This window comes from Plecotus auritus (assembly GCF_963455305.1).
Source record: "Plecotus auritus genome assembly, chromosome: 8".
Taxonomy (NCBI): domain Eukaryota; kingdom Metazoa; phylum Chordata; class Mammalia; order Chiroptera; family Vespertilionidae; genus Plecotus; species Plecotus auritus.
The window spans coordinates 76,100,824-76,126,605 of NC_137782.1; the positions used below are offsets into that span (position 1 = coordinate 76,100,824).

At 42.4% G+C, this 25,782-nt stretch overlaps 1 protein-coding gene across 1 annotated transcript in view; it reads left to right on the forward strand.

Moving 5' to 3' along the window:
- Positions 1-25,782, forward strand: part of SPTLC3 (serine palmitoyltransferase long chain base subunit 3) — a 144,914-nt gene that overhangs the window by 96,987 nt on the left and 22,145 nt on the right. The window contains exons 8-9 of the mRNA XM_080684793.1: positions 2,405-2,624; positions 10,149-10,275. Coding sequence (XP_080540919.1) covers positions 2,405-2,624; positions 10,149-10,275 — 347 coding nt within the window. The remainder of the gene's footprint in view (positions 1-2,404; positions 2,625-10,148; positions 10,276-25,782) is intronic.

The window sequence follows — 25,782 nt, forward strand, 5'->3', positions numbered from 1 at the left end:
GGTTCCATGGGTTGGTTGGGGTAGGGGTGAATAGGCAGAGCACAGTGGACTTTAGGGCAGTGAAAATAATCTGTATGATGCAATGATGACACATGTCATTATACATTTGTTCAAACCCATAGAATTTATAACACCAAGAGTGAACCCTAATGTAAACTATGGACTTTGGGTGATAATATGTCAATGTAGGCCCATCAATTAAGACAAATGTACCACTCTGGTGGGGGATGTTAATAATGGGAGTAGTTATGCCTATGTATGAGTATACACCGTGGAGTATATAGGAAATCTCTGTATCTCCCACTCAATTTTGCTGTGAACCTAAAACTGCTCTAAAAAAATGAAGTCCTTGAAACACACACACTCCCTCCAAACCAATACCATTGGCCTGTGTAATCGTACAACCAGCTGGACTATTTGATTGAATTGACCTAACACTTAAGTTTATTTTTAAAAATGTATTAACTTTAATAAATAAACTAATCAGGAAGAAAGGAAAAGTTCAACTCTCTGTTTGCGTCAGTTGATTAGCTCTTGAACAGAATTGACGGGTTGCTTGAATTGTTTGACAAACTCCTTTGTGTGGTGAGGGTGCGAGTCTGTGTGTTTTCATAGAACTCCTGTCAGTGCAGTCCAAACTGTGTGCGGTGGGGACACAGCTTACCAGTGTTCTGAGCGCTGATTCAAGTCAAAAGTTCTTTTACATCCCCTGAGTTCCAGAGGTGCCATGTAAATATAAGTTACAATTTTACTTATGTATTCACTTCATATTTTTCCCATCACTGGAGAACTTGAAGTGTTTTTGCAATTTACAATACCATGAAACCTTAAGCACATAGGGCTTAAAACAAAACAGTTTATCTACAGCAGTGGTTCTTCAAGTGTTGTCTCTGTGAGCAATATGGGCCTCTTCTGGGATCTTGGTAGAAATGCATATTCTCATCCCATCCCAGACCTATTAACTTAAAAACTCTGAGTATGGGCCCAGAGATCTGTGTTTTGATAAACCACTCAGGGGATTCTCATGCTCACTGCAGATTGAGAACCGTGGCCCTAAAGGAAAAGAAAGAGGGGACACCACCAGATGCCTCAAATGAACCCCTGACTTCCAGTGAATACAGTCTCCGGCATCCACAGTTCTGTGTTCCGCCATTTCAATTACATGTGGTAAACCACAGTCCAAAAATATTAATGGAAAATTCCAGAAATAAACAATTCATATGTTTTAAATTGCACACCATTCTGAGTAGCATGATGAAATGTCTCCATTCCACCCAGGATGTGAATTAGCCCTTTGTCCTGAGTGTCCACACTTGTGTACACTTTCCGACTATCAGCCACTTAGTAGTCGTCTCAGTCATCAGACCAGCTATCAGAGAGAGAGCCCACATTCACATAACTGTTATTACAGTATATTGTTATAATTGTTCCATTTCATTATTCATTATTATTGCTACTCTCTTACTGTGCTAATTTGTTTATTTTTTAAATATATATTTTTATTTATTTCAGAGAGGGAAGGAGAGGGAGAGAGAGAGATAGAAACATCAGTGATGAGAGAGAATCATTGATAGACTGCCTCCTGCACACCCCACACTGGGGATCGAACCAGCAACCTGGGCATGTGCCCTGATGTGGAATCGAACCGTAACCTTTTGGTTCATAGGTCGATTGATGCTCAACCACTGAGCTATGCCAGCCCGGCTTACTGTGCTAGTTTATAAATTAAACTTTATCCTAGATACGTGTATAGGAAAAATACATATTATATATTAGGTTCAGATTACCCTCTATTTCAAGCATCCACTGGGGTCTTAGAATGTAGCCCCAAGGATAAGTGGGGATGACTGTATGAATAAGAGATCCTAAGAACTTTCTATTGTGCCTTAATTAATACTATGTGCCCTAAAGTTATTTTGTGAGTTTTTATTTCTTCTTTCAATCTTTGGCAATTCAAGCACTGAGTTTAGGTCAGATGGAACTGGCCAAATAGACAGTGGCAGATTGATAAGAATGGATCACATAGAGCAATTTAATTAAAACTAGTAAAATGCCCCAAACCTATATTGGTGAGTCCAATTAAACTAGTCATCTTTACAAATAAATTGATCAACAATGCTGTGAGCTCCTTGTTGACTTGGGAATTAGCTATAAAAACTCAAAGCACTTAAACCCACTGAATGTAAATTATTTTTTCATATAAAATTCTGCCAGATTAGCCTTATAAGATTGAGAAGACTGTCTCAGCCAAATAAAATATCCCTTAAGAAGAAAGGAGTGGCATATCCCTGTCATCCCCGACTGGCATCAGGGCAGGCTGACTGAGAAATACTGAAAGGGAAACTGAGGCAGAGCTTCCCAGAAGGGTACACACTAGTGACGAGCATTTCTCCTTATGCCCTAGCATGGAAGGTTCCATTGTGAATCTGCCCCAGATTGTGGCTCTAAAGAAGAAATACAAGGCTTACCTCTACATTGATGAAGCTCACAGTATTGGGTCTGTGGGCCCGACTGGCCGGGGTGTAGTGGAATTCTTTGGAATGGATCCTCAAGATGTCGATGTGTTTATGGGCACATTCACCAAAAGCTTTGGAGCCTCGGGAGGTTACATAGCTGGAAGGAAGGTAAGAGAGGGACTTCTCATGTCTCTGTAAACCTTGAACGATCTGGGGACGCTGTCTGAGTGCTTCTCTGGGTTCCGGGAGGACGTCAGTTCAGTTCCCCACACCTCACTTGATTACGACAGGAGTTCCACAGCCAAGGAGCACCCAGAATATCAAGGAGCTCACCCCCTGACAGTGCAGAGGAGCATGTGATGAGTAATCAGATTAGAATACAACAGCCACCCTATCTGTGTACACAGGCCAAGACAGTGCCAAGCAGAGGATGGTTAACTGCAGGGAAGAAGTCTTAGAATGAATGTCAGTTTTGCAGACAAATGATGGGGGATTATGTTTCCATATACCAAACCTCAGGAATGATAAGGGGGTGCTATAAAACTGTAAGTAGTGTGGTTTTGGGGGCATGAAAATACACAAAGCAACAGTGGGCAAAGGTCAGATATTCAGAACCCTGTGCTACAGTGGTTTTAATCAAAATAAGAGTAGCAAGATCAGAAGCATCCTTTTTAGGGGTTTTCTCTGCATAATAATTACCTCACAATTTTGGAGAAGTGGTGATCAAATCTTGTCATCCTTTAATATCTATATGCCTTTAAAATTCTGATCTGATGGGATTAGACTCTATTCATTCTAATGCCAGTGTCACCAAGGGGGTTGCCAATATAAACCAGTAAATGTTTAAATGAAATTTAAAAGAAGAGGGAAGCAGAAAAAGAAAATGAAATATTCAAACCTGGGTTTGAGGGATAGAGGAGACAGTTGCCTGCTTCATTATTATGAGAGTTTTATACAAATCCTAATAGCTCTCTCATATAGGTCTATGCCTGCCCCAAAGAGACTGCATGGTAGTGGTGTTGGCTCTGCCCAAGAGGGCACAGCAGGCCCCAAACCAGTGTGTGCAAGTGACATCAACAGCTTACCTAAAATTCCTAGTTCCTTGATCATTGTGACCAGCAGGAATAAGACTCCTGGTAAAACAATTAGACAAACAGAGAGGACAGCTGAAAACAGTGTGGTCATTGAACACTGGGATTTAAAACAACAGATTTCATTGCGGTCCCGCCATGAGTTGCACAAATGCTTCAAATGTTCAGCGTTTTCAGTGGCCTTTCCCCTTCACTAAGCACTACTTTTTTTCCAAGCTCAAAGCATCGTTTTTCATCCTGCGGGAATTAGCCAGGTGATGCTAGAAACCTAGGGGGTGCCCAGGAGCCTAGCAAACTCAGCTAAATCTGGAGCAGGGTGAAATGCTCCTTCCCTGGAGCATGGAAGCTGTGGGACCAGAGGGTCTCGGATGCCCAAGCTGCCTTTTCCAGGCTCCAGGGCTTTGTGAGCTTGTGGTTTTGTGATTACTTTAGCAGCAGTTCTGAGCTACGGAAATTTTAACCATGCTTAACTCTTTTTTTCTTGACCCAAAGGCACCTGAATAAACGGACGCTAGTGTGTCCTTGAAATATTGTCAAATTTGTTAGATGTCACATTTTCCCCCTTGGAGTTCCTTCCTCTGATATCACGTTAAACAAAGGCTCATGATTACCCTGAAGTAAGGACCAGCTCACAGTTTTCTCTCACACTCTCCATCCCGAAGTCAGTAGACTATTTTAAAGGTTTATTTGCTCTTGTCTATGTAGCTTCTCTTCATTTGGGGGTACATACTGAGCAATTGTGAAAACTACTATTATTTAGTTAATCAGTATGCAGAAAATGTATGCCTATCTGTTCATTTTCTTGCTCTTTAAAATACTCATTCCATGCATACTTAGGTCCAAATGACTGCATCATTCTTCTTCCTCCTGTTCCTCCTCCTCTTCCCCTCCCTCTCTCTTCTTCTCCTTCATGATGCCCTGCAGGCTCTAAATTGACCACTAGATGGCAGCAAGAATTAGGGAGTGTTTGGCCCAAATCCATTATAGCCTAGACTCCTAGAGACCTTCTGCCTCAATGAGCAAGAGGCCAGTTTTCAAGACCTGAAGGGTGAGCAGGAGATAGAAGGCCACCTGAGAAAGTGTCTGATGATTTAAAAATCAATCAGCTACACACCTGTCTGGGATGGTTTTGGTGAGACTGTAATAAACCGAGATAAATTATGGTTTCCTTCCAGCCAAATGAGGTAATGCAGTGGTCGGCAAACTGCGGCTAGCGAGCTGCGGTTTGCCGCTCTGTTGACTAATGAGTTTGCCAACCACTGAGTTAATGAAACTTTTATATCTGCTTTTCTGTACCTTTTTAAAAAATTATGTTAATTTTAAATTCTGTATAGTTTCAATTTAAATGAAATTTTTATTCCCCTTGACTTTTAATAAATTTGTGGTGAATTTTTACTTGGTATTTGTTTTAAACTATGTTTTTTAACTAATAGGACATAGGGTTGGGCAAATGCTAATGCTTTGCTTGGAAAAAAAAAATCTTGCTACTTACCTATTTAAATAATTAGAGTACAGTTTTCAGAGTTTCACCATATAACTTTTCCTGGATAATTTTCAGTATATGTCTCAATTTGATGGGTATTACAAAATATACAGGATTCTAAGCCAATGGGTACAAAAACAACAAAATTAACCATAAAAAGTGTTCACACGCACTTTTATGAGGACTTTACATTTGTCTGAAACCTTAATAATTTCAAATTTACTATGTTCATAGGGTTCTTAGTAAAATCTTATGATTTGAAAATAATTGTTTGGATTCAAAAATCTAGAAAAAGATTGAATGCCAATGTTAGGGTTAGTCATAGAGGTATATACATTACTAGGAGGCTAGAAGTCTTGGTCAAGGTGAGAACTATGTACATTAGCAACCAGATGCATCACGTAAGAAAAAATATTTGGAAACAAAGGGGAGAAAAAATGGTTTGCTCCTAAGATAGTACCACAGAGAGTAGAGATCTTGTCTTGGTTTCAGTCTTCTTGTCACAAAGTGTCCTACAAATTCATCTCTGCTTCCTGGGGTGCACTGCTCTGACCTCAACCTTCTCTCCCGCCTCAGAGAAACTGATAAAAAAAAGTGTCTTAACGTTCAGCAAGATTTTACAATTTTGCTCACTTTGAGTTTGGAGCTGCTCTAGATGATCTGTGAACAACTCAACTTGGAGGATTCTGTCCTTTTAAGACTTTTGAGGTGAAATGTCAGGTAATTGTCTTCACCTGTCAGAGCTCCATGCCATGAATGGCTTCTTTAAAGAATGCCTGAGATGATGGGGCTAGGTTTCTTATTTTTTATTTGTATTGATCCAGTTGCTGGGGAGATGGGTCGACACTGCAAATCCAGTTTTGGGAGTTCACATTTTTCTCAGGCATGATCTTGAGTTCTCTTGCACGCCTGGTGCTGACCCCTATCTTTCATAGCCTCCGCAGACTGACCAGAGACTTACAAATGAATGAAGCAAAGGTAGCCTTCATGATTGATAGGTTGCAGGGCTGGAATTTTGGAGGAGAGCAGTGGGAACAGGCAGCCACGTATGGAGAGAGCATCAGCCCCAGAAGCCTGTGTGCCAGACGAAGGCAGGCCCCTTGCAGAAGCCAGCTCTGCCCTGTGTGCTCAGCCCTGGCTGCATTTAACAGCCCTTTGAAGTAAATGGGGGTCATGGAATGAACACCAAGATGTTTATTCTAAGAGTCTCCTGTCTGATTTTCTCAGAAAAGCCACCCTTGTCCTTGAACTCCAAGCCTATGGGTAGAGAAAATAATCAGGGTTTTGAACGTACAAATGGACATGGAAACTTCCGTCTAAGAAGACCTCTAACCCACCCTGAAGGAAGACACAACCCAGACCCGCCTTGCAAAAAAGACCAAAGCCAACTCTTAATTCATGGCTCATGGCACCCAATGGGGGAATGCTAGGAGGGAATTTAAAAAAAAAAAAAAAAAAAAAACAGAAAACAAGGCTTTCCTTGATGCTTTGCAGAAGTTACTCAAAGAACCCCACTTTCTAAACCACATAAGCAAATTAGCCCCTGTCCATACACTCAGACTCTGATAGAAAGTGGACTCCATCTAGGAGAAAGAAGATTATGGGCAAGATAGGCTTAATGTTAAAAGGATGTGATATTGCATTGAGGAGGCATTTATTCTAACAGAATGCATGTGATCTTATGACATTTCTCAATTTTCTAAGAAAAGTTGAGGGTTGGGGACGTTGAGAAGAGACCTTTAGGATCAAAGACACCTTTGTTTTGTTTCTTTGTCTGATCTTTGTCAGCAATGCCCCAAGGCTAAGAAGAGTATCACTATAGTTTTTTTTTCCCATAGAATGCCGTTTAGTTTCCCCGTATATCCTTCAGGGATCCTCACTATCCTTCCTCAATCCTTAAAGGCCCCTGCTCTCCATTAGACCATCAGTATTTACCAGACGCCTGCTAAGTAGCCACCACTATGGATTTTCAGAGAAATGTATAACTCTGTTCCCTACTCTCAAGGAAGTTTCAGTCTCTTTGGAGAAATAAGATTAATATACATGAAACATTTGATACTGATGCAATTCAATCTATAGTTCGGCTCTATAAACACTTGAATATATAAGGAATTATAACATCCTCTCAAAAAAGAGGAACAATCTCTGTGGACTAGGAAAAAGTAAAAGTGAAGGTGTTCTTCTCTGTGCCCTTCTGGTCCCTCCTCTTCTGTCTGGAGAGGTAGTACAGTGTGGTGTTAGGGGTGGGGACTCTAGAGTCAGACACTTTGGGTCTAAATACTTGTTATCCAACCACTATTTGGTTGAATTCTTTTCTGATCCTTTCTGTGACTCAGCAATCCCATCTATAAAATGGAGATGAAAATAGTATCTACCTCATAGAGCTATTATGAAGCTAAAATGCGTTAACACATGTAAAGTTTGTAAAATGGAACCTCAGCCAGCCAGTGAGTTTCAGCTATGGATATATCATAACCCTTGAACACTACTCACTACAAAATAGGGGAGCTGGAATAAAAGGACTCCAAGGAGTTTTTATATTTTGGTCCCCTCCTCCCACCCCATGCTCCCAGTTCTAAGAATCTCTAAGTTGGCAATCTATTAATACTTGCTGATAGCATCAGGTATTCACTATGTATCAGATCCTATTCTAAGCACCCTATGTATATTAACTCATTTAATCCTTATAATGACTCTGAAGTAAACATAACTATTTTCTCATTTTTCAGAGAAAAAAGTTAAGGCACAGAGAGGTTTAGTAATTTGCCCATGGTCACAAATCAGTAAGTGGCAGAGCCAGGGCTTGAACCTAAGCAATCAGATTCCAGACCCGGTGCTGTAACTCCAAGGTCACATCTTCTCTCAAGGAGACAACCCCTCATCACCTTTTTTGGAAGCACTAGCTTCTCTCTCTACTCCCAATCGACTCCTCCTATTGTTTGCTGAATAAGATGCCATCTGTATTCCTAGTTTTAGCACATGCCCATGCCTTTCTCCTCTTCTGCCTATATCCAAATCTACCCATCCTTCAAGACTGGACCACCTCCCTGAAACAGCCCTTTCCTGACTCAGGTCCACAGGAGCACCCATCATCCTGTCGCCTGCACCCTCCCAGGTCTTCTAGTTGGTTTCCTCAGCATCCTGCTGGGTGGCATCAGCTCTCAACAGAGAAAGGAAACCCCAGCTGCTGCTCAAAAAGAAGCACTGCAGCTGCTCTGGGAAATGGCTCTCTCTCTCTCTCTCTCTCTCTCTCTCTCTCTCTCTCTCTCTTTCTCTTTGAACCGCGCCTCCACCCCCACCATCCTCCAAAATGAACTTCACAAATGCCTGCGGCCAGTGCCTTAGATCAGGCCATCATTCATGTACATACTCTTCAAATAAGGTAAAAGCCAACCCAACTGTTTTTATTAGATTCACTAAACAAAAGAACAGAGTCAAATTTTAATTTTAAGATAAGTGGATAATACCTGCCAAGGACTAGTTTTTATACCTGTCTTCTGTTCTTGGACTCCCACATCCAGAACATAGCCCAGAGCAGAAAGGTGGCAGCGGGACAGAGAGAAAAAGAGAAAAAAAATGAAGGAAGGAGGAGGGAAACAGAAAAGGAGAGATAAAATTTAAGTAAAGAATTTGAAATTAAAAGAAGAGGGGCACTCAGAGTAGAAGGAAGGAGGAAGAGACAAAAAAGGAATGGGAAAAAAAAGAGTATGAAATGAAGGAGAAGAGAGAGGAATTTGGGAAGAACAATGTATGAAGAGGGGACTTAGAATGAAGGGCATATGAAGGATGCAGGAAGGACAGAATGGAGCTACCAGTTCCCCTGCCCTGGGCTGGGTAGAAGGCATCATATTACCAACCAGTTGTAATTGTGAGGCAGGCCACTCTCTTTCCTGAAGATGAGCTATGAATGTTTACAATGCCGGTGAACAACCATGGCACCAGACCCCAAGTGAGATAGAAAAGTGGAGGATAATGCGCAGTTCAAGGTTCATAGGTGGACATGGATGGGCCAATAAAGGGGAGATTAGGAAGAGATGAGCCTGCCAAAAGCACAGCTCCCCCCAGTTCACATACATGAGGGAACAATTGATAATACATCTCAGTGGGATTTTAAACTGTCTTGTTATCTTAGAAGAGAAGGTGGCTGATCCTTTACAGACCCCACTGCTAATACAGAGAGCCGTCGTCAGCCCATTAGCTTTTCTGTAGAACACCCTGAAGTCCCAGGCAAGGAGCCAGTACAGGTGGGAAGATAGATGGTCTTCCCAGCTGGAACTGAACACCTCCAGATGCCAGCTCTGTGGCCCTCCTGACTGTGACTTTAGGAGCTTCTTCAGGCTCTCAGCAGACCTACCTGGGACCTTAGGTTTGGCCTTAGGAGTCAATCATTCCTCCCACTGAGGACCAGCATTCTGTAGTGAGTCAACTCTCTAAATAGTGTTGCACTAAAGTTTCAGTAGTTTCCTACCGCCCAAGGCATAACCAGAGTTTATCTGGTTCTAATCTACACTGTAGTTTAATTTCACACTTCTCCCTTCTGCCACTCTATCCTCCACCCAAGTTTTCTTTTGTTCTATATTTGTCTTTATTCTTCAAAACATAATCAATTTCACCTTCTTGCTGGAACCTTCCCTACCTACTCCAGCTAGCAATAACTCCCTCTCTTTCCTCTGCAATCTATAGCACTGTTGCATATATTAGTTTATTGCTTTTTACTTTTCCTACCATTACTTTTCCATGGACACAATGTAATGTAGTATGCGCAATGGCAAGATCACATTCTGTATTTTTTGGACACTCCTGAATACGAAGCCAGTGCTTGTACATACTAAATACTCAACAAATGTTTGGGAAATCATTTTTCTTTTAACATCTGGTTTGGCTTTATAGACCTCAACTCCAAAGTTGCTGCCTTTATTGTATACCTTCTAAGGTTTTGAGGGAGAAACTAAGAAGAGCGATAAAAAAAGAAGTTTGGTAATGCCTATTAAAAATTGGGGCATGTTCAAGAATCAAATGTCTCATGCTATGATGAATGGGGTTGGGACAAGAAGTGACTTTCACCACCAACACTGAGACTTACTTGCCTTATTTTTTAATTTACCTCCTTTATTAAAGGACCTTGTGGATTATTTACGGGTTCACTCACATAGTGCTGTTTATGCTACCTCCATGAGCCCCCCAATAGCAGAGCAAATCATCAGATCAATGAAATTCATCATGGGACTGGATGGGACCACGCAAGGTAAGTGGGCCTACAGTGAGCATGGCTCCCATGAAATCCTTTCTAGACTTCTCCTTGTGTCCTTTTGCCCCATCAATTTTCCTCTTCTGTAATATATACCTTTGACTTAATGTAACTCAACTTATAAATCAAGCCATGTGTACATGAATAGTACCTGATACGCATTATACATAGTACACATATGTACTAGAACTGCTGTCAGCACACAAAAAAGGAATGCTTTTTTTAAAGTAATTAAAACTTTCTAATTTACTTCTTTTTTTAAAATATATTTTATTGATTTTTTTTACAGAGAGGAAGAGAGAGGGATAGAGAGTTAGAAACATCAATGAGAGAGAGACATCGATCAGCTGCCTCCTGCACGCCCCCTACTGGGGATGTGCCCGCAACCCAGGTACAAGCCCTTGACCGGAATCGAACCTGGGACCCTTCAGTCTGCAGGCCGACGCTCTATCCACTGAGCCAAACCGGTTAGGGCCTAATTTACTTCTTAATGTGATCAGCAAATTTGGATAATTTTGTGTATTAGTTGTGTTAAAAATGAAGCATACAATGCCATGTGTTTGCCTGTGCTTTCTCAGGGCTATTAGTCAATTAATATTCTTTTTTTTTTTAATCGTTCCACCCATCTTCCTTTTGTTCTTTCTTTCTGCCTTCCTTTCTTTCATGGGAAAGGAAATCCACCATTGGCCATTGAGAATATATGGACAAAACAACACACAATGAAAACTCTCCAGCCATTTTTTTGAAATTGGGTCACCATAGCCAAAATGTGCCACTTTGCTCAACTCAAATGAGCTTAATCTTCTTTTGGAAATATTGTTTCACCAAAACTTCTTGGAGATCTCCTTCTATCTTTCAGATATAATTTATAGATCTTTACTACATATCATAGTGCAAATAACAGTGGTGAATTAGTCACTTCTTGCTGCCAGACATCTGGCAAATGCATTCATGGAAGTAGCAAATTATACGGAATCAGAACTGACCACTGGGCTAAACAATCCATGTGTCCCACCCCACCTCCCAGCTGATGTGCAGTCCTATTATTTAGTTCAGCCTTACAAGCCTACTATTTCAGTGGAAGCCTACAGAAATCCATCATTCTTCAATTTTATCAAAGCAGCAGAATAGCCACATACAAATTTTACCTAGAAGCCTACTATATAAAATCAATTAGAACAGGGTTGGTCTGTTCTAATCTCCAAACTGGTGGCCCCTGAGACCTTTCTACTGAGTTCTAGTGATCCCCCCAGGTCACTGGTTTGAAAACTCCCAAGACAGACCTTTTTCACAAAACCAGGAAAATGACTCTCAAAGTGACATTGTTCCTCCTCCATGTAAAAGACAGCTATTGATTGATCTCTAGGATCCCTTCAAGTCTTGTCTTTTGGGTTTTATTATTCCATGTCTTATTGAACAGTCTGAGTGAAAAGGAAATGAAAATCCAATCTAGGGAAGCCACATGGTATGATGGTTAAGGGCATAGACTGAAAGCAACTCCTTGGCTTTGACACCTAGAATACTACTTACTCACTGTGTGGCCTTAGGCAAATGACTTAACTTTTCTGTTTAACCCTGAGCAAGTTACTTCTCTATGCTTCATTTCCTCTGGCTGTAAAATAAGGGAAATATTATTGATGCGTTACAGTTTTTGTGAGACATGTAAAATACTTAAAATTATGTCTGAAAAACCATTATATAGTAAGCATTATATAATTGCTCGCTATGTTATTCCTGAGGTGTTCAAGAATTTAGACCATATTTCAAGGGTCCTATAGGAAGGATTCTTATGATGGAAGTGGGGTAAGACCACATGTACTCCAAGGTCCTGAATTAGTCAGGATAAGTTATGCTGCCATAACAAGTAAGCCTTGAAATTCCCAGTGGCTTAACAAAAACCAAGGTTTATTTCTTGTTTGTACCACATCTATTACAAATCAGACAATTCTCTGCAAAGTTTGCCTCCATGGGGGCAGTGATTCACGCTGCTGCTAGCTTGAGGCTTGGCCATCTCAGCATATGGCCTCCTTGGACACCATGGTGAAGAGAAAGAGAGCATCAGCCTGGAAGTGACACTAATCACCTTGCTTGCAGTCCACTGGCCCAAACTATCACATGGCCACACTCACATTTGGGGAGCATAGTATATTTAGGGATTTGGATATGACATGGATAAGCAGATATATTTCAGTCTTTTAAAACTGAAGCTAGAAGTAGAGCTACACCATTCCCACATGAGTTCTCATGATGGGTACAAAACTGGCCTGGCACCACTGGTTTCTCATGATGCCAGTTAATGATCTTGAACTTCACCCACTTCTTCATGGAAAACAATGACTTGAGATTTATGCTAAAGAGCAAGTTAAGTGAACTGTCTTGCAATGAACAGAATTATCCTTTGTCTTATTTTACAGATGAATAACTAGAAAAAAACGTTATTCTAAAAATTTGCATATTTCTTAAGCCCTTTTGTGTGTATGTTGTCATGTACCCAACTTGACAGTCATTTTCTTCTTTCCTCTGGATTGCTTTACCCCTTCGTCCCAGACAGAACTCGCTGTGTGTATCTAATCATAGTTGAAGATCTGCAGAAAAATTACATTAAGGACATAACCATTTCTCCTTTGATAGTTGTCAATCAGCAATTTTTACTCCTTTGCAGTGGGAGATATTTCCTTTGTTTTTTTCTCCCTTTGCCTTAAAATTAAATAATTATTTGGTTATTATTTTTAACCTCTCAGTTCAAGTTCCTCACCTCACTCCTCTCACAAGAGAGAAATAAGTAACAGAGAAAGCTATGTGAACAGCTAGTTTTCTTAAAACTGAGATAGGAGAACCAGGGAGAAAGAGAGGACAGTTTCTTTTCAAAGGAATGAACAAAGGAAAGTAATAGGATAGAAAATTGACAGTCATCAGCTGAGTTTCAGATGGTTCTGCCTGACACTCTTTTGAAGAATTCAAAGGCACAGCTGAATGATCATGTTGGCCTCATTTACGACAATGCCTGCTTTAAATAAAATGAGTAGGACAGGTTGGGGATATTGCGTTTAACTCACCCCTTTCTGCTGTGATAGACAGACTCTCAGGGTAAAGTTGCCCAACGCTCAAAGGGAAGCACTATGTCACGCCAGAACTGCCTTACAGGATAGGATCTAAGAAAGAGGGCCCGGCTCCAAGCCTTCATCCCCAGCCCACTCCGCTGCTACTGTGATTGGAGCCTTTCAAGGCTTTGTTTCGGGTGGAGTTTGGGGAGCGTTGGCCAGATCTCTTCCTTGATGAATGTCTTCACTTTAATCTGCAATGCAAAGCCATGCGCTTCAAAGAAAGGCGAGCTACAGGAATAAGGTCAGTATTCCTTTGAAGCCAAGGTTCAAAGATGAAATAGAAGTCCCAGTGAAATGACAGTGTTTATGCACAAACAGCCACCTCCACCCTGCAGCCTGGCTGCTGGTGGAGTTAATGCACACAGGCTGGGGGGCTGCGGGCCTGTCGCTAGCGCGTGTGTCCCACATGCACCGAGACCCGTTTCAGCTCCTGGCCTGTCACTCCGAACAGCACAATGAGCCCAAAGTGAAGATCTGGTTTCTCTATCCTAATGGATGTTGGGTGGTCCACCAGCCAAACCAATGCTACAACCCTTTTAAGAGCTAGAAATGTGTCTTGAATTAATTTGGTGTTCCTCTGAGTGTCAAAGCCCGTGCTCAGCTTAATAAATATGTCGTGACTCAACTTCCATCTCGCCAGCTTACTCGATTTCAGTGCCAGTGTCTATGCTAAACAGGATCGAGGGGATGTTCACCTCAGAGGAGTAGGAGCCTGGAATCAGTGCTACATAAGTTGTGGCCACTGAGGGGACCCCTTTGTGATTGGGGACCTTCAGTGATTGGCATCACTTTTAAAGAGGTCGAGAAAGATTGCAGCTCGGTCATTTTCTTCATCTAGTCCAGTGGTTTCCAACCTTTTTTTGGCCATGCCCCACCTAAGCATCTCTAAAATCCTGATGCCCCCCCCCCCGCCCTGCCCAGTGACATATAATTCTTACTATTCAAAAAGTGAACTCCTATTCATGTGGAGGAAGCATAAAAGGCCACTAACTTGGTCTAAACAAGCTTCCAAAGAACATGGCATCCATGAAAGAGAGAAATAAAAGAACAAAAGGACAGTTGAAGTACTGAGGAAGAAACCACTAAGAAATTGTTTAAAAAATAATAATAATATGAAGCAATATGAGAAAAGTAGCAAATAAAGTTTCAAAATATTTAATGGAGAACTGAAATGCATAAATATGTCACAATATATATTTATATACTACATATGAGGCCCCTCAAACCATATGAAATGCAAAAAATTCACTGTTAATAACTCATTCTCAAATTGCCCCCTTTAAAAATCAAGTTGCTCCTCTGTGGGGCATGTGCCCCATGTTGGGAACCCCTGATCTAGACAGATATGGCCCAAGCAGCCACAGGCGGGTGAGCCCCAAACCACACCAATGGCCCCCTGAAGCAAGCAGTCAATAGTTCTCTTATTATTTATTTAGTATTTGTAGCTTTTCAATGAATCAGTCAATGTTCTTTTTGAGCTCTTAATCGTGGCCTTGCCTCCCCATACTCCCCTCCCCAGCTCTGGGCACCCTTTCGTTTCTGAGACAATGGAGGTTGTATCACAAGGAGGATTAAGGGGTGTGTTCTGCAGCCCGACTGCACTGGGCCCAGTTCCCTGCTCCACATTTGCTGCATGATTGGCAAGGTGCTTACCTTCGTTAGCCTCAGTTCCTTTATTGTAAATTGGGGTTGTCAGGTGGATTCAATGATGTCCTGTAGATAATGAACTTAGCATGATGCTTGATATACAGTTAACACTCAATAAAAGTTAACAGTTACTGTTATTTTTAACTCATCTGATTTCTTCCCTTCTCTACACTTTCCAGTCATTTTTGCCCATTCTGGAATTTTGCCTTTCTCTCAGACCTCAGACCTGCTCCAACAGCACATCCTGCAGGACTTCCTGTGACACATATCCAGAATCTGGTCACTTCTCACCACACCCACCCCTCCTTCCAGCAGCTCTCACCTGGATTACTGGAGACTACAGGAGAGTCTCCCCACTTCTGCTCTTGCTTTTTTATGACTTGTTCTGCAAACAGAAGCCAAAATTCTATTTTAAAAAATGTAACCCAGACCACATCACTCCTCCACTCAAAACTTTTCATTGCTTCCCATCTCAGTGTAAAGTCTGGACTGTGGCCTTCAAGCTTCATGATATGGTCTGTCATTTCCCACCATTCTTTCCCTTCTTGATCCATTCCAAGGAGCTGGCATCCTTTTCTTACAATGCAGGGAACAGCTTTTGCTGGCCTCTCTGGAACAGCATCTCTGAGCATCATCTGCATGACCCATACTCTTCCTTTCCTCACATCTTAGCTCAAAATCAGCCAATGAGGGGAGCAGCACTATCTTAAATTGTATACCCTCCAGGCCCTCCAATTCTCCTCACCTTGCTTAAGTCTTTATAGCATTTACAAATGCCGAAAAGATATAGATAGGTGATTGATAGATAGATAGATGATAGATAGATAGATAGATAGATAGATAGATAGATAGGCCTATCTAGATCTAGATATACTTGTCTTCTGTTTTCCCTCACTAGGATGTAAACTTCAGGAATAAAGGCATTTGTCTATTTTATTCATTACACTTAGAACAGTGCCTGGCAATTTCAGGTGCTCAAATATTTGTTGAAAGCTAGAATCATTCTGTATTTGCCTCTTAACTCAGCAAATAAACTGCCCTTATCTCTTTCATATTTGTGTTTGATTCTCTCCCTTTCCACCTTCTAAAACCACTGGGCCCTCTTCTCAACCATGAACTTATTCATTTCTTTCAACCTAAAGAGCCTTCCCTTACCCCTTCTCCCTCTTCAGACAGCCACTGAGTTGCATCCCTTCCATTGCTGGATGTAAAGCTTAAAAATATGGCCTGTTCTGCCCTCTCTCTCCTCCTCCCCGCTCAGTGTTCAGCACCCTCACCCTGTGTTCTGCCCATTTCCAGGCCTGCTTCCTCAAATGTCCCCCTTGCCCACCTACCCAACTGGCACTTCTCTAACCAGATTTGATGGACCCCTCTCCTTAGTTCTCTCTATTTGAAAACAGTCTTCTCTTTGTTGTGGAAATATTCTTTTTTTTTTCCTGTTAGGCCCCTTCCCTGCCTGCATTTGCCAGAATTTCCTCTTTTGTTCTCTTTATATTTCTTTCTGCACAACTATGCACTTATTTTCCTTTCCTTTATGTAGAAGCATGGTTCTCAAACTTGAGCATGTATCAAAGCCATCTGGAGGGATGGTGAAAACCAATTGCTGACCCTGCCCCCATAGCCTCTGATTCAGAAATTCTTGTCGCAACTCTCATGAGCTCCCAGGTGGTGCTGATCTTGCCGGTCAGGGACCCACACTTTGAGAACCACTGCCATATAATGACCTCATAATCAGTCATCCTGTCTCTCCATCAGGCACCAATGGATTGTATATTTCTTATGGCTAGAAACCATCATCATATCACCAGGGATCAGCACAGTGCTTGACACATAGTAGGCCTCCAGTACATATTTTCAAGTTGAATTAAAAAGAAATATTCTAAGGTCCAATTGTACATTGCCATGATTGGGTGCTAATAAAATATCTGTTAGGAACATCTTTTCATCAAAAGACTGCAGCAGGATCTCTAAACACTTAATATTGGCCATCTCAGCAACTGGACTTGCTCACCAAGATCAGCCTTTTCCTTGGACTTCTTGCCTATGTTCATGTCTAGTTTTGCTCCTGACATTTATATGCTAATTAAATGCCATGGATGTCAGAAAAAGTTGCTTATGTGTTCCCAGTCATCTGAAGTAATGGGACTACCTGATAGAAGAGAGAAAATGTCCACAAACTATTGTATAGCAATGGTTCTCCAAGTGTGGTCCCTGAACCAGCAGCATCAGTTCTCCTGGGAACTTAGGAGAACTGCAACAAGCATTCCTGAATCAGAAGCTCTAAGGGCAGGGCAGCAATCTGTTTTCACCTTCCCTGCAGGTGACTCTGACATGGGCTCAAGTTTTGGAAGCAATTTTCTATGTAAAGCAGGGGTAGTCAATGTCTGGCCCGCAGGCCGTATAAGGCCCTTGAAATCATTTGGTCTGGCCCTGCCAAGGCATTAGGGGTGAGTTAATTAAATGTTTGACCAAATATAGCAGGCTAATTTTTAAGTTGATAATTTTGTATGACCTATGAATGAGGTTATAAGTATCCAAATGGCCCTTGGCAGAAGAAAGGTTCCCCACCCTGGATGCAAAGGAAGAAACAGGTGAGGGTATTGTGCAGCAGGGAAGTAGAGAGAACAGAGGATGGAATTTTGACAAATCCAGACATGGATAGATGACTTAGCAGGATAGGAGGAGGAAGGACAGACAAAAATAATATAAAATCCAGAAAAAAGGCATGAGACACATTTTAATCTACATTTTTAAACCCCTGTGTTTCCTCAACCCTGTTCACTTATTTACTGCAAACCACCTCACCTGTTCCACCCATGCCTGTGACTACTCTGGTATCAGGAATAGCCAAGAGCTTTATGCCCTCAGGAAGTATATATACCTCACAACAGTCTCCCTCTTCAACCTGTGCCTTCATGTTTGCACATCACATGCTGCCTTTGGCAGGTCCAGGGAATGAAAGCTGAGTTAATGGGATTATTTTTTCCCCTCTGAGTATCTGGCTCTGGGAGGAAGACTCTCCATGCTTGAACTGGGGAAGGGATGTCCTTTAAATCAACATTATGGTGTCACTATTGTATGGTGACACTGCCTATTCTAAAATTAAAATGGAATATTTCCTCCTTTCATTGCAAAATCCCTGCAGTTTTATACAAAAAGGAACTAGCAATGGAGAGAGGGCATGTGTTCTGTTAGTTGAAGGAGTCCAGATCCGGTTCAAAAACACAGATAAGTCAAAAATTGTCACAGATAAAGTTTTTCTTAGCCCCACAAAGAAAGAGATAATTTTTCTATAAAATAGAAACAAATAACAAAAAACAATGGGGGCCTCCTCTGATTTTCCAGTGGTGTCAACCTCCCTCATATCTGACCCCTTGGCCACCACACAGACCTTCCTTGCTGCTGATACTTGAGCTCATCTCTCAGAACAGGCCCAGAGTGAAACGTGGGGCCCAGATGATATATGGACTCAGAACAACTTGGAATGGGGGTTCATGCTGGAGTGGTCCTCCTAACTCCTCTGTCACCAGCCCAGCAGGACCTTCCCTAACCACACTTTCTAAAATATCCCCACCTTCCTTGTGGGTTACTCTATCTACTCCCTTATGTCAATCATGTTTTCTTCATAGCACTTAGCACCACCTGAAATTATGTACTTATCTACTCAGTTACTGTCTGTCTCCCCAGGAGAATGCAAATGCCATGAGGGCAGGAACACTGTCCTCAACCTCAAGCAGTATCTGTTGGCTGAGTGAATGACCTCATTCAGTGTAAGTTTTGGGCATATCCCATCAACTACTCAGCAGGCATTGGTACCTCTAGTATGCAGGCTCATGGGGTTCCTCTGTCTGGAAGGCCCTCTCTCCACAACCCACTATACCTATTCTTTATTTTCTGAGCCCCTGTTTGGCCTTCTAAGCCCTGTCTCAATGGCTACAGTCAGAAAATAAACTTTGCCTTCTCAGTGTCATGCAATCTATCACTTTTATAATGGTAGTCATACACATCCCACTCTGGTCCTTCAAATAGGTAGTGATTAGTTAATTGTGCCTTAAGAATCAAATATGTGAATGAATGAATATTGAGTGACCTGATTTGGTGTTTGAAGTAGATTACTGGGCAAAGCTTAGAATCTAATCATTATCTACAAACAATTTAAATATCATTTTTTAGCAGTTACCTGTAGAATTATTTTGTTTTAAATACTTGAGTTATAATCACTTCCTCGGTGGGTACATGCATAGGCCAAAATCTAAAGTTCCTTTTCTATTCTTTTGATAACTGATATTCTTTTGGTAGCTTTGTTTAGATACCATCTAATATAGAGGTGCATAAGCTGGATAATTCAAGCCAATGATGCCCAAATAGCAGAAGCAAAAATGGAGTTTTTCCTTCATTACCCAAGCTGTTAGCCAAATCCTTCACTTACGGTTTCCTATGGAGACACCATCCAAAGCTCAAAGGTGCATTTGACTTTTTTATACACAGTAATCAGCAAATACTGGACACCAGCTAACCTTCTGTGTCCAAGTTGAAGTGCATTTCTAAAATAGAAGACAGTAAGTTCATTCTTAAGTATGCAAAAATTACATTTTCCACAGAGTATTCTGGGGGGTCTTCCTTCCATCCTCTTCTCCATGTTAATGATGATTTGCTCTTAGGATTTTTTTCAATTAAGAAGCTTCATGTTTTCATGACATTACTTGGCGACAAGTAATAAGAGGTTGAGAAACTAAAATTCACACAAAAGCCAAAACCGGTTTGGCTCAGTGGATAGAGCGTCAGCCTGCGGACTGAAAGGTCCCAGGTTCGATTCCGGTCAAGGGCATGTACCTTGGTTGCGGGCACATCCCCAGTAGGGGGTGTGCAGGAGGCAGCTGATCGATGTTTCTCTCTCATCGATGTTTCTAACTCTCTATCCCTCTCCCTTCCTCTCTGTAAAAAATCAATAAAATATATTTAAAAAAAAAAAGATTTTAAAATTCACACAAAAAATGTAGAGTTTGCCTTTACACCATATAGCCAATGAAAAGTAGAAGGCATGAAGATTTTGATTCCTTGAAAATTATATGGAACCTTTCTTTATAAGGCCATATTACTTAAGGTAAATCAGTGAATTGGTTACTATAACAGACAAACCCCAACATATCAATGACATAACACAATAAAAATTTATTTTTTGCTCATACAAATCCAAAATGGGTGTTCCTGTTGAGCAGTTTTCTCTTCCAGGAACCCAGCCTCCTTCCCTCTTGTGGCTCTTCCAGATTAAACATATGACTTCCAAGATTGCCACCAACATGGTAAGGATAATAGAGGATCATGTGTGTGATGTTTTCAGGAGCCATATCTAGAAAGGCACATTTTATTTCTGTCCACATTCTATTGGCCATAAATCAGTCACATGTCCTTGCCTAACCACAAAGAAGCCTAGGAAATGAAGTTAACTGTCTGCCTTGGCCAAGGAAATGGGTTCAGTGAATAGCTAGCCAGTCTTTGCTTCAGTACTTAACCTCAGTCCAGCACATTCTTTCCCCTGACTTTCAGATGGGTGTATACTGTAGGAAGGCATTGTATATTTTAGACAGTTTCCCAATGTTTCTCTATTGACTTAGTAAATAAACTCTTGACCTGGAATGGAATAAAAGTAGCTAAAGACAAAAGAAAAACAAAGTCCAAACGACTGATGATGAATCTCTTTCCCTTTTATAGGGACTCTCAGGGCTTCTCGTCTGGCTTTTACTACAACCACTTCTGCTTCTTTTTCACAAAACCTAGTCTCAGGCCATGGCAGGGATTGAGATCATTATCATTATGTTGCTAAATTCCCCAATGCTGTGTACTATTTGAAGGGAGAAAATGAACCCTGGGCATAATGCTGCCCCAGAAGAAATTAAAATAACATAAAATTGGAACAGTTCTGGAAGTCAGGCCAAAACAGGAGAGAATGTATATTTTGGAAATAGTAACACACTCTCAGACATTCAGGACATATTTTTGGAAGAGAGGGTGTCATGAGACAGAAAATTATAAATTGCGTCATTATCAGAAAATTGTAAATTGCACTTTAAAACATGCAATTTAAAAACATAGACATGTAGGTTATTTGAATTGGATGGGTTTATTTTGAGTCACCCCAGCTCTCCTGTTCAGCCACACTTTGCTTCAAAATTTGGGGTCCATGAACTAAAAGGAGGCTAAGAGGCTTGAACAAGGATAGAACCTCTGATGTTCATCACATCGGCACCCAGCACTTGACTTGCCAAGGTAACCAGTCACAAGAGAAGACTGAACCGTGAGCCCTCGTAGAGATAAAATTAGTGACTCTATGTCAAGATTAAATTCATATGAAAATATGACCTGATCAACATCACTTTATGTGCTTCATCTACTTTGGGAAGCACTAACACTGGGTTTCTGTTGTTATGTCCACAAGGGAAAGTTCATTCCACACAATTCATCCTGTACCATATCCAAGATTTAAAAGATTCTTTTTCAAAGGCTTAAATTTCTGTTGTTTATTGAACGACTAGAAGAAGTTGTATAAAATGGCAGTGTCTTTCAAGTAACTTTATTAATTTATGAACCTCCATCATATTTCTTGCCTTTCCCCTCTACAGAGGAAATATAAGATAAAGAGAAGGAAAGTGAGACTTAGAATACATTCGCACTGGAAAATATGGTCCTGCCTCATTTTTAAATAATCTCATGTGGATTATTTCATTCTTCCTGGTCATTTGTGAACTTTTATCATGAGATTGGCAGGTGAGGTACTGACCCTGCCTCTAACCCAACATGGACTTGAAGAAAGTGGCACCAGCGCCTTCCAGCTGTGACCTTGGACCTTTGCTCTGGTCCCTGAAACAGGGCACACATATTTTTGCACTTGAGTTGATAGGTTTAAAAAACAGAAGTGACTAACTGGGAAGATTTAGGGCTTTGAGAGAGGAAAGAAAGGAGTATACCGGGTGACAGCAATTCGGTCTCAAGAGTGGAATTTTCTCACTTTCCTACTGTTTATATTTGACACAAGATACCTTCACAGGCTTCTCTCATAAGATGTTGCTTTTCTTCAGCTGCTTGGGGGCTGCAAACTACACTTACCCATCTGCAGCATCAAACTTATCTTGCAGCTACTCTTGCTAATTACTCTTTATCTGAAATTCTGTCTCTTCCTCGAGAGAAGAAGAGACAGTGAAAACAAAAAAAGGGCTGCGATTGGGGCAATAAAACTATGATAATTAGTTTTAAAAGGCCTTCTCACATTTCTCAGCCTCTAGCTTGGTGGAGAATTCAACGAATACAAAATTGGCTTCCTACCATTTATTTTCTCCCCACAAACCCAGCAAGTATTGTTAGTTCTGTTCCTCTGAAGTCTCTCAATGAATGTGAGAGGAGTCCCCAGAGGACCGCCCCCCCCTCCACCCTGCCCGTCAATGCACTATCTGAGGTCCTGGCACTGAAGGCCCTTGGCATTGTTGAGGGAGGAACTAGCTGCTGCTTCCTAAATATATTTGCTACTTGGTTACCAGCTGGAGACGCAGAAAGAGGCAGAGAGAGAGAGAGACACAGGGCACGGAGAGCTGCATTTTCTAAATGGTTTCAGGCCACTGGCATTTCAGCAATAGCTAATACAAAACAGATGGCGGGAGCTACGCTCCACTGGCCTTCAACTCAGGGCTGCCTCCGTCCATGATTAATCACCTGTGCTGGGGGGTAAAAAAGTTCTACCTGGTCTTTGTGTGCGTGTGGACTGTGGACCTAAGGCTGCACCTAGCAAGCAAAGGACAGGCCTTGCCTCTCTGCCCTATGGCTGCTTATGTGCCTGGAGAATGACTTGGGTTTATCCCATAAACACAGAATTCGCCAGCAAACTGAACTCTGGCTAGGAAGGGGAGTTTGTGCAGAAATCGCTTGCAAAATGTTCTGCAACCTTCTGCCCCTTCGTTTACTCACCTTAACAGTTAGCCAAGGGTAGAATTTTAGGGCAGCTCAGTAAATTCTGCACTTGCTTTGAGCCCTTTAAAAAAATGTCCTTAGCAAGTGTGTGAAGAGAATCTGTTTGTCTTTTTGTCTTTTATATGACAATGGGGCAAAAGGATAGTGTGGCCACTTCCTTCCACCATCCTACAAACAAGATATCCTTTTACACCCAGGGCCCTAGGAAAGCTTCCTCTTCACTGTTGCTGCCTCTGCATAGACAGGCTCTGGGATGAGGGGCGGGGGGGTGGGGGGTGGCGATGGAGCGCACATGAAATTCCATGTTGGTTCAGAACAACTGGGGAAGGAGCGAACCTGATGCCAGCTGTAGCATCTCGAAGGGTGAAGGGGAGCCGCTGTTCCTCATTGATCTTTGTTTTCCCTACCATGGGTTCATTTTCAGCTAAGCAGCAAAAGCCCCAAGTGCAGCAGGAGCCTTACCCCAGCCCCCCTTTTGTCTGGAGAAGTTCGGGGGAAAAAACCAGCTACCCCAGCAGCCACAGCTGGGGAGGATTAAGCAGGTGGATTTGTGCCTGGAGAAGCCCAGCATGTGTTCTGGGCTGGAGTGAATGTATTTGGTTTCTATCCTGGTATAACAGAGTACCACAAACTAAGCGGCTGAAACAATGCCCATTTATTATCTCATGGTCTTGGGTCAGAGTCTAGGCACAGTTGGTTCTCTCAGCTCCTAGAGACAGCTCGAACTCCTTCCCATATGGCCCCATCCACCTTGCAGCCATCAATGGAGACCCTTCTTCAGGTTAGACACCCCTCTCTCTTCTTGAATCTCTTTCTTCAGGGAGATCCCAGCCCCTTCTAAGGGCTTGCCTGATTAGGTCTTAAGTACTGGTTAATTTGACTCAATTTTATTTTACCTTTGTAAAATAGGAGACTTTTTGTAGTTAGATTTCCAGTGATTATATGCTTCAACTTGAATACTGAGAATAAAAATTATTTGGTGAATACTTAATCCTGGGAGATAAAAATATATCTGAAGACCTGTCCCAGACACCAAAAAAGACCTAGGAGGGCACAGGGACGCCAGATGGGCTGCAGGTGCCACAGGTCACTTCAATTGATCACTGGGTCCAGCGGTAGAGGGCAAATCCAAGTCATTCAGGCTAGTCTTTTGGTTCAAATGAGTTTGGTTTTCAATATTTTTGATCCATGGCATTTTTTTTTTCAAATGAAATGTACATGGAAGTCCATTCTATAAAATATATATAGTTTTTCAATTTTATAACACATATAGAACTTAGTGTGGGGCAGACAATCTTCTAAGTACTTACTTAATACTTAATTCTCACTAACAGTATGTAATGGGCTTTATTATGATGACTAGGGGCCCAGTGCATGAATTCGTGCACCTTGAAAGGAACTGTGGGCCACGAGGCTGTGGGGAGCCCAGGGGCGGGTCTCGGCCCATCCTCTGCACTCCCACCTAGCCCCTCCTGCTGTGGCCCCTGGTCCCCTGTCTGCCAGCAGCCCTCCTCCCACTGCCACCACTCCAACATGTTGATGGTGCTGGCCTTACACCTGCTGGCAGCATGGAGCAATTGGGGCCATCGCCAGCAGTGGGTGCGAGCAGAGCCAATGTGAGCAGCGGGTGCGAGTGGGGCTGGCACTGGCAGTGGGTGCAAGTGGTGGCTGCTAGCTCCGATCGCCCCTCAGGAGCAGGGGGAGGTGGAAAAGCTTTGAGGGGCGATCAGGGCTGGCAGCCGCCGCTCGTGCGCACTGACCACGCCTAGCAATCAGGGCTGGCGCCGGGCACCAGCAGCAGGTGTGAGCAGGGCTGGTACTAGCAGCAGGTGCAAGTGCTGGGTGGGACCGCGGTGCGCAGGAGCAAAGAATTTTCAGTAACCACCAGAGGCTTACCCCAATGACAGCAACCGGCACCTTGCCTTGGTCTGGCGCCCCCACTCACCTGCTCCACCATCCCACCACAGCCAATGCCTGCCATGTTCCACGCTCTGCCACCTGCTGCCGATGTCCACCATGTTCCCCGCGCGCCCCCTGGTGGTCAGCGCACGTCATAGCGACCGGTTGTTCAGCTCTTCGGTCTATTTGCATATTAGCCTTTTATTATATAGGATGATTGGCATTTGTCCCATTGCACAGGTGAATAACCTGAGATACAGAAGGATGAAGCATCTTGTCCCAAATGGCCGAGCTGATTTTGAACCCAAGACACTGTGCTCACAGTTCCTGAGCACTTGATCTTGATGCTGCTGTTGCCATGGGGGCAGCTTGGGGAGCGGGGTGGTCTGATCTCCTATTTATTGAGCCTCTCCTTCAATTTTTGCTCCCATTCCCCTTCCTGAGGTTTCCCCAGTGCACCTCCCAGCAAACACTTTGAAAACCAGAAATTTGAATCATGTAGGCAGCTGCCTTGGATGGGGCTTCCTGGTGGCCACTTTCATTTGCATCGTTTCTCAGAGCCTTTCAGAGGCCCCTATATCCCGGTTACTCAATGCAGAGCCTGTCCATTGCTGCTTCCTTTGCCTTCTTGCCACAAATCAGAACAGTTGCTGACACACAGACTTTTGCTACCACTCTGGCTTCCTGCCTTGACTTGCCACCTTCAGGTTTTCCTCATCCGAATCCATGCTCTATACACAATGAGCTTTTTCTCTTCCTAACCCCCTCAGAACATGGCATTCCCTGCTCCTGATGCTGCCATGGCTCCCTCTGACTCACCAGAACCTTCCAGCTCTTAGGGTGGAATTCGCAGATCCCAATGGTCTGACTTCACTGATCTTTCTCATAGTTGTAA